At 52.4% G+C, this 7,883-nt stretch overlaps 3 protein-coding genes across 3 annotated transcripts; 2 read left to right on the forward strand and 1 right to left on the reverse strand.

The window, feature by feature from the left end:
• Positions 1-21: 21 nt before the first annotated feature.
• On the reverse strand, positions 22-1,628 carry PV05_03189 (uncharacterized protein; the record flags this gene model as incomplete). The annotated part of the gene is made up of 3 exons (XM_013463820.1): positions 1,312-1,628; positions 998-1,263; positions 22-941 (listed from the first exon to the last, which is right to left on the reverse strand). The coding sequence occupies exons 1-3, from the start codon at positions 1,329-1,331 to the stop codon at positions 22-24; spliced, it is 1,206 nt and encodes a 401-aa protein (XP_013319274.1). The 5' UTR covers positions 1,332-1,628.
• A 41-nt stretch (positions 1,629-1,669) lies between these two features.
• PV05_03190 (uncharacterized protein) lies at positions 1,670-4,772 on the forward strand. The gene has a single exon (XM_013463821.1). It carries the CDS (start codon positions 2,430-2,432, stop codon positions 4,572-4,574), a length of 2,145 nt encoding a protein of 714 aa, XP_013319275.1. The 5' UTR covers positions 1,670-2,429; the 3' UTR covers positions 4,575-4,772.
• Positions 4,773-5,775: 1,003 nt separating this feature from the next.
• Positions 5,776-7,532, forward strand: PV05_03191 (uncharacterized protein; the record flags this gene model as incomplete). The annotated part of the gene is made up of 3 exons (XM_013463822.1): positions 5,776-6,296; positions 6,347-6,533; positions 6,591-7,532. The coding sequence occupies 3 exons, from the start codon at positions 5,776-5,778 to the stop codon at positions 7,530-7,532; spliced, it is 1,650 nt and encodes a 549-aa protein (XP_013319276.1).
• Between the last annotated feature and the right edge of the window lie 351 nt (positions 7,533-7,883).

Raw genomic sequence — 7,883 nt, forward strand, 5'->3', positions numbered from 1 at the left:
ACAGCAGTGCCATGCGAACATCTAGCCTCCGCTGAAAGTCTGAGAATACCAATCCTGCAAGGTCAATTCGGGCGAAGCACTATCCGTAACTCCCATGATTTGAGTTGGGGGATACCTTTCAGGCACCGCCACGCCGTGCTCCAGCAAGAAGCACAGCATCCACTTATCCATGCCAAACGAGTGCTCTGCAGATATCTTGCATGCGTTGTGGAATGCTTGCAGCCGTGATAAGGAAACATCGAGCTTGACCCAGAACGATTGCAGACGCATGAGGATCTGGAAGTTCTTCTCGAGTCTTCGACGAGCAATCGTGATCTCGTCTTCAAGGTCACTGAACATCAGCGTGTGAATGTACACAGTGGACGAGACGACCAGCATGTGTCCGACCATGACGAAGAGACACTCGCTGTTCGGGATCTCCAGACAAAGGTATAGCAGGTCGCAGAAGTGCTTAGCGTGTTCTTTACATTTTTCTGCATAATCTGGGTTCGCGGAAGAAGCCCCATCGGCCAAGAACTGGTAGCATAGCACCTCAGTATAGTAGTGGTAGCCTAGGTGGAGGGCGGCAAATGCTGAGCCGAGGCCAACTGAGGCGTAGTAGTCGAGATTCGAGCGTGTTTTGCGGAGGGAGAGTGGTAGAACAGCTGACCACATCTCCAGCCTTTTCAGAAGTGTCTCGACTGCTTCTTCGAGATCTTGGGGATCTTTCGTCTCACGTATGACGCTCTGGTTCAGCTCGTAGATGTCTGCCCAGATATGTGCCAAGTTGGCCATTTGGGCCCATATCCCGCCCGTGGTAGGTCTGGACGTTGCCCGCGATTCGAGTCCAAGGAACACCACTTCATCCGCTGGAAGCTGGACCGTGTGGGTAGACTGCATCTGGCGAGGAAGATGCAGACCGCTTGAGCACCAAATGTCAATCATATACAACGTCCACCATACTGAACGAGTCAGCTTGGATCCACGCCTCGGTGTCGCATTGTACAATAGTACTTACTTCGAAGATTGACTTGTCTTTCCGTCTCATTGGTCGTCGGCCGATGTGCCAGATCCAGTATTTGCGCCAGCCTGTTGGCAACTGCATAGTACAGCGCTTCAGCTTCCGTGTTCGAATCGGCAAAGCTGATTGTTCCGAGTAGGACGGCGGCTTGCACAGTAGTCACGGAGATGTCGGACATATTGAATAAGGCGACCGCTCGTCTAGCAGATGACAGACCGCGGTTACGGCGCTTAAGGGAAAGTAAGCTGGGTGCATCTGAGAATCTGGTTTGGTTAGCTGCGCGCTCCGGGCGTTTCATGATGGAGCATCACCTGGAGCCCAGAGCGACCATCGCATGCAGGAGAAGCTCTGGAAGATTTCCATCGCGTAGTTGTGCCTTGATGGTGGGCTCATGGAATAAAGAATGGTGCTTGTCATGGATGTGGGCGAAGTACAAATGCACCAGCTCAGTTTGAAGGTGGGAAGAGTCGCTTCCATTTCCCTCGACACCTTCCCTCCCTCCATTTCGACTGAACGAACCATCCTTCACCGCATCATCAACATAGCTATTTTCCTTGAATCCACCATCTCTGAAATATCCATCATTGGTGGAGGGAAACTGTACCGCGCTTGGAGTATTAGATTCAAGCTGCGCGCATTGCGATGCCAGGTGTTTCGCTTGCAAGTTCGGCAAGTGTCGACTTTGTGGTACTGTATCTAGTGGTGGAAGCCTAGACACATTACTGCAATCTATATTGAGTCTGACGCATCTTTCGCAGGACCCTGCCGGAGTGACTGCACGGCATTTCCTGCGATGCAATCTGCACCAGAAATCAGTCAACCTCCATGTCACTACTGGTACGTTGCGGACTTCGATCTCGCAAGCCCGACCGTCTACACAAGGACTTACCTGCAGGATCGACACGCATTAGCAGGTCTCATCACAATGTCCCAGCTTCTTGCCCTCCCTACAACGTCGCTATCCTACTGCTGCCTCGTTTCCGCATTGATGCGCTGAATGCCTCAACCATGTTTCAGTGGTGGAAAACGATTTCCCTCGCTCTACACAGTAGCGGCGGAAAACCCATTGACAACCTCGGCCTGGTGAGCCTGTCGGTTGCGGGTGGTGCGGGCACGATCACGAGAACGACTTTCGGTGGATGCGACAACAACATAGCCTAAAGTGGGCAAAGTCCTTGTGTTCTCAGTGTCCATCCATCCCCATTGCCGCCTGATGACCAGGGGTTGGACCACCTGGAGAGAGCCCACACATTTTCCACCAATTGACCACATGGACCTCCGCCTCACGGTCAGCATCGGACATCTCGGACAATCGACCTTTACCAGGTCAATTAAGCACGCTCTACATCTCATAATGATAGCCCTCAGAATTATTGTATCAACAGGACGAAATCATCACAGCTGACAGTGCTCGCGAAATACCAGAAAAATGACAATCAAGAAGGAAATTGTCTGGCGACCGGGGCCTGTCAAGGTACTCTTCGCCGTGGGTAACGATGACATTGTGCGGATTGCCGCTATTGAGAGTTCGTCGCCGATGACAAAATTTCCTTCAAGCCAGGATCCCGAACATGCTGTCCCAGTCTTCGGCCTTCGCTTGACTGCTGAGGGGAATGCCAATTTCAAAAGCCACAGATCGATGATTGGTAGCTATGCCTCGGAGCGACTGAAGTATCAAGGCCACAAAGAGGGAGAAACCTCTTCCACAAGAACTTTCGAGATCAGTTCTCACGACGATACGACTGGTATTACTGCGATAGCCAATTTCTCGATTTACCCAGGAATACCTGTTATCAGGTCTACGATAACTATCAAGAACACCTCAGAGGAGGACATTGTAGTGACTCAAATCCCGTCACTTCTTGCTGGCAATCTCGCGGGCCCTTCCAAAACCTGGAGCAATTACACACTCTCAACTGCCACCAATTCATGGTTCCGAGAAGCCCAGTGGCGGGAACAGAACTTGTCTAGCCTTGGCCTTGACGACTATGGCATCGTCGAGCTCAACGAGGGTCATGCGGCCACGCTTGACAGTGTGTCATTGTCCAGCCGTGGTAGCTTCTCCACTGGTACTTTCTTGCCGATGGGCATGCTGAAGAAGAACGACGACAGCGAGACCTGGTTATGGCAGATCGAGCACAATGGTTCTTGGAAGTGGGAAGTTGGGGACTTTAACGACCGCCTTTACCTTGGCATGAGTGGACCGACCAGCAATGATCATGAATGGAGAAACAAACTGAATCCAGGCCACTCATTCACCACAGTGCCTATAGCCCTCTGTCTTGTTGCTGGAAACCAAGACCAAGCATTTTCGGCATTGACTGCATACCGACGAGCCATGCGAAGGAAGCACAAAGACAACGAGAAGTTATCGCTCATCTTCAATGACTACATGAACTGTCTCATGGGTGATCCGGACGAGGACAAAGTGACAGCCCTGATCGAACCAGTACGCAAGTCTGGCGCAGAATATTTCGTCATTGATGCGGGCTGGTACTCGGACGACAATTCGTGGTGGGACGATGTTGGCTTGTGGGAGCCTTCCACCGTTCGATTCCCCTCAGGCTTCAAGAGGCTGTTAGAGAAAATCGCAGCTGCTGGAATGATTCCTGGAGTATGGCTCGAACCTGAAGTGATCGGTGTTCGAAGTGTCGTTGGCAAGCAGCTACCAGAAGACGCTTTCTTCCAAGATAATGGTTCCCGAATCGTTGAGAAAGGCCGTTACCAGCTGGACTTCCGCCATCCAGCAGTTCGTGAGAGACTGGACAAGGTTGTGGACAATCTCGTGCTGAACTACGGTGTCGGTTACTTCAAGTTCGACTATAATATCGAGGTCATTCGAGGCACGGACGTCAATACCTACAGTACAGGTGACGCTCACCTAGCGCACCATCGAGCATATCTAGCCTGGGTCAACGGACTCTACGACCGACATTCAGACCTAGTCATTGAGAGCTGCTCGTCCGGAGCGCAACGACTGGAATACGCCATGCTTGGTACGCATTCTTTGCAATCTACAAGTGACCAACAGGATCCTGTCCGATATGCATCGATTGCAGCAGCCGCACCTACAGCCGTAACCCCGGAGCAGAGTGCAGTCTGGGCATATCCTCAACCAGGATGGAGCGACGAGAAGAATGCTCTGACCGTGGTCAACAGTCTCCTTGGCCGTATCCATTTGAGCGGCAGGCTGGATCAGCTGTCAGCTGCTCAGCTGGACCTCATCTACCGCGGAATGGAGGTTTACAAGGGTCTTCGAGGTCACCTCAACACGGCCCTCCCATTCTGGCCAATTGGTCTACCCTCCTGGAGAGACGACTGGCACTCCATGGGCCTGGCTACAACTGCAGGCGACATTCTACTCGCTGTATGGCGCATCAAGGGTTCCCAAACTTGCTCCTTGGCGATCCCTCAACTGAAAGGTGCATCCAATGTCTGTGCAGCTCTGCTATATCCCCCCAATTTCGAGAGTCAGGCCACCTGGAACGAGAGGACAAATGCACTGGACGTTCAACTTCCGGGCGCTACATGTGCGAGACTTTATCGCCTCTGTGCAGCTGGTGGTACCAAATAGTTCTCGAAGGATATAAGGAGTAATCGACGAGCACTGCCATTGCACTCTGTATGGTGTCATGCATATGGCGGCATGGAAGGGACACGATTTGCTCTTCATCTGATAGATTACGTGGGTGTGAGGAACCAAGATTTTCGCCATAGATCAGCCAGGGTTTCGTCCTATTGCGAGAATGTCGTTTGAGAAAAGTCACGGCTCGAATATTTGGAGCGTCACATTTTATGCACTACTTCGTCGCTGTCTCGGTTTGCATAACAATCGCTACGCACATATTGTCCTTGAACTCGAAGAGTGTCTGCCACGATAACACCTCGAATGTTGCGACAGTGAGTACTGACATAATTGCTCTACCATGGCGTGATGCCCGTTCATTTGACGATCGTAGTGGGCTGCGAGTCTGGACTACACTGGATATGTGTGATATGCTAATGGCGGAATGTTGGCTAATTACTATGCAAGTGCCTTCCCGATGCACGGGGTTCGGCTGTCTCAGAGCAGCAGAACTTCCTTGATCCGTGAGCAATGCTGTTGTGGACCGACTAAAGGACAGGTCCACCGGGGTTGGACCATGTTTGACGTTCGACAAATTTGCTCCAACTGGCCTATCCCGGAGGTCATCTTTCTTCTTCGCAACGAGCTTGTTCATCTTGGACGACAGAACCGCTGATGGAGTGGTAAACCACGCTATCCCCACCTTTCGCTGTTGGGACCGCACGTGGAAACGCAAGATTGTTTTGCCATATTATGGTTACATACAATGCTAGCGGCGGAATACTGGCGGGATTCATCTCGATGAAGGAAATGACTGGGCTTCTCCACGTCTCGGGTGTTTTCCCTTATATCTTCCACAACAGCCTAATATTGCGGAGGGCCACGTTACTTGTTCGGGAGCTAGAGGGGATTCCATTTCATGGAGTATGGAGTATGGGGATCCCAGGATTCTAGTTCTCCAGGAGCAAGCTTCTCCAGAGCGGAGGCCCGATACCACCCGGTTGCTTTCCCACCAATGCCGTCCCAGTAGCTCCGCTGCACTTTGAGAGCACGGCTGCCTCAAGGATGATGGTGCCGATCATTGACTTATAAAGGACACTGCCCTCGGTGAGTACTCGTGGAGAACAACCACACTCGACAACAACATCTATCCCCTGCACACACATACAGCAGGCACCATCTCTTAGCAGGAGGTGTGCCTTCAACCGCCATGGCTTCTAAGATGGAGACGGCCGACCACCTTGAGGCTAGCATCCAGGACCAGGAAAAGAAGGGTACAAATGTCTATGGCAAAGAGGGAGGCTTTCAAGCTTCCGTCGGTGATGCCCAACAAGCCAATATCAACGAGCACAAGCACACCGTCCGTCAAGCTCTCCGTGCTTACCCATGGGCTGTCTTCTGGTCTCTCCTCGTTTCCATGTCCATTATCATGGAGGGATATGATACGCAACTGATCAGCTCTTTCTTCGGTTTCCCTGCCTTCCGCACCCAGTTCGGCGAATACTCCCAAGTGTCGAAGAACTACCAGGTCCCGGGCAAGTGGCAGTCCGCTTTGGGCAGCGGTCCTACTGCGGGCTGCGTCGTCGGTGCTACGCTGAATGGTTGGATGATCCAGCGCTTTGGGTACAAGCCTGTTTTCATGGTCGGTCTGATTCTCATGAATGGCTTCATTTTCATCAACTTCTTCGGCAAGTCCATTGAATTACAGACTGTTGGTCAAGTCCTTTCTGGGTAGGTTGAACTCAAGTACATCGAGTCTATCAGTGTTTGACTCGGATTAGCGTACCTTGGGGTATCTTCGCCACGATCGGACCTGCCTATGCTTCTGAAGTGTGCCCACTAGCATTCCGACCCTACCTCACTGCGTACACAAACATGTGTTTTGCCATTGGCCAGTTCATTTCTGCCGGAGTCCTCCAGAGTCTTCTAGCACGAGACGACCAGTGGTCATATCGGATTCCTTGGGCTGTGAGTGCTCCAGGCTCTCTCCATGACCAGTTTGTATACTGACGCGACTTCTCTCAGATTCAATGGCTCTGGCCTGCTCCTCTTATGATTGTGGCATTCTTCATGCCTGAGTCTCCGTGGTGGCTCGCGCGGCAAGGGAAGCTCGAAGCGGCTGAGCACAGCGTCAAGAGATTGATGGCCGAGCACGAAAAGCCCCGGTCAAAAAATATCGTCGCCATGATGGTCCACACCAACGAGATCGAACTCGAAACCACCAGTGGCACCTCCTATTTTGACTGCTTCAAGGGCACCGACCTCCGGCGCACCGAGATTGCTTGCGTGATCTTCGCCGGTCAGGTGCTCGCAGGTTCCACCTTCGCATACAGCGGCACCTACTTCTTCGAACAAGCTGGCATGAGCGCGGCCGACGCCTATAAACTGGCTCTTGGCGGCACGGCTGTCGCCTTTGTCGGCACCATCCTCTCGTGGATCCTCATGCGCATCGCGGGTCGTCGCACAATCTACATTGGGGGTATGATGTCCATGTGCATCTGCCTGCTGCTCATCGGGTTCCTCGCCATCGCCAAGCATAGCAGCAGTGCCACCTGGACGCAATCCGCCTTCTGCATTCTATGGCTGTTCAGTTTCTCCCTGTCCGCTGGGCCCGTTGGTTGGGCTGTGCCTGCCGAAGTCAGCTCGACCCGGCTGAGGTCCAAGACGATTTGTCTAGCCAGAAACTCGTACTACATCGTCCAGATCATCGCGAACGTTATTGAGCCTTACTTCATGAACCCGGACGAACTTAACTGGAAGGGGTACACGGGATTTTTCTGGTTCGGCAGTGCATTCTTCACTCTAGTATGGGCTTTCTTCAGACTGCCTGAGACAAAGGGCCGCACGTACGAGGAGCTTGATCTCATGTTCGCCGCAAAGGTACCGACCAGGAAGTTCAGCAAGTACGATGTCGACGCATATGATGAGAGCAGGAACTTGACCGATAGGATGAAGGAGCACGAGTAAGCCTGCCCTTGGTTCGGCTTGCGCGACCAGGGAAGAAGCATTCATGACTGCCAATGGTCAGGCCTGGGTGTGAGTGAAGGCCGAGCTCGATATGCGGTGGCCCTTGGTATGTGGCAAGTAAAGGAGTATGGTCCTGGGTGGGTGGCCACGCGGCGGGTGTAGTACCTCGAGACTCGGTATATCCAATAAGTTCAATATTGTACTACCCTTGCCATAAGATGGCTCCTGCGATGGATTCGTTTGAGTTGCTCCGGCTCCGAAGGCGCCATTCCGATCTTCTCCAACTGTGTGCTGCCAGTGAAGTTAACTCTCTCTCTCTCTCTCTCTCTCTCTCTCTCTCTCTCTCTCTCT

This window comes from Exophiala xenobiotica, assembly GCF_000835505.1.
Source record: "Exophiala xenobiotica strain CBS 118157 unplaced genomic scaffold supercont1.2, whole genome shotgun sequence".
In the NCBI taxonomy this organism is placed as follows: Eukaryota; Fungi; Ascomycota; class Eurotiomycetes; order Chaetothyriales; family Herpotrichiellaceae; genus Exophiala; species Exophiala xenobiotica.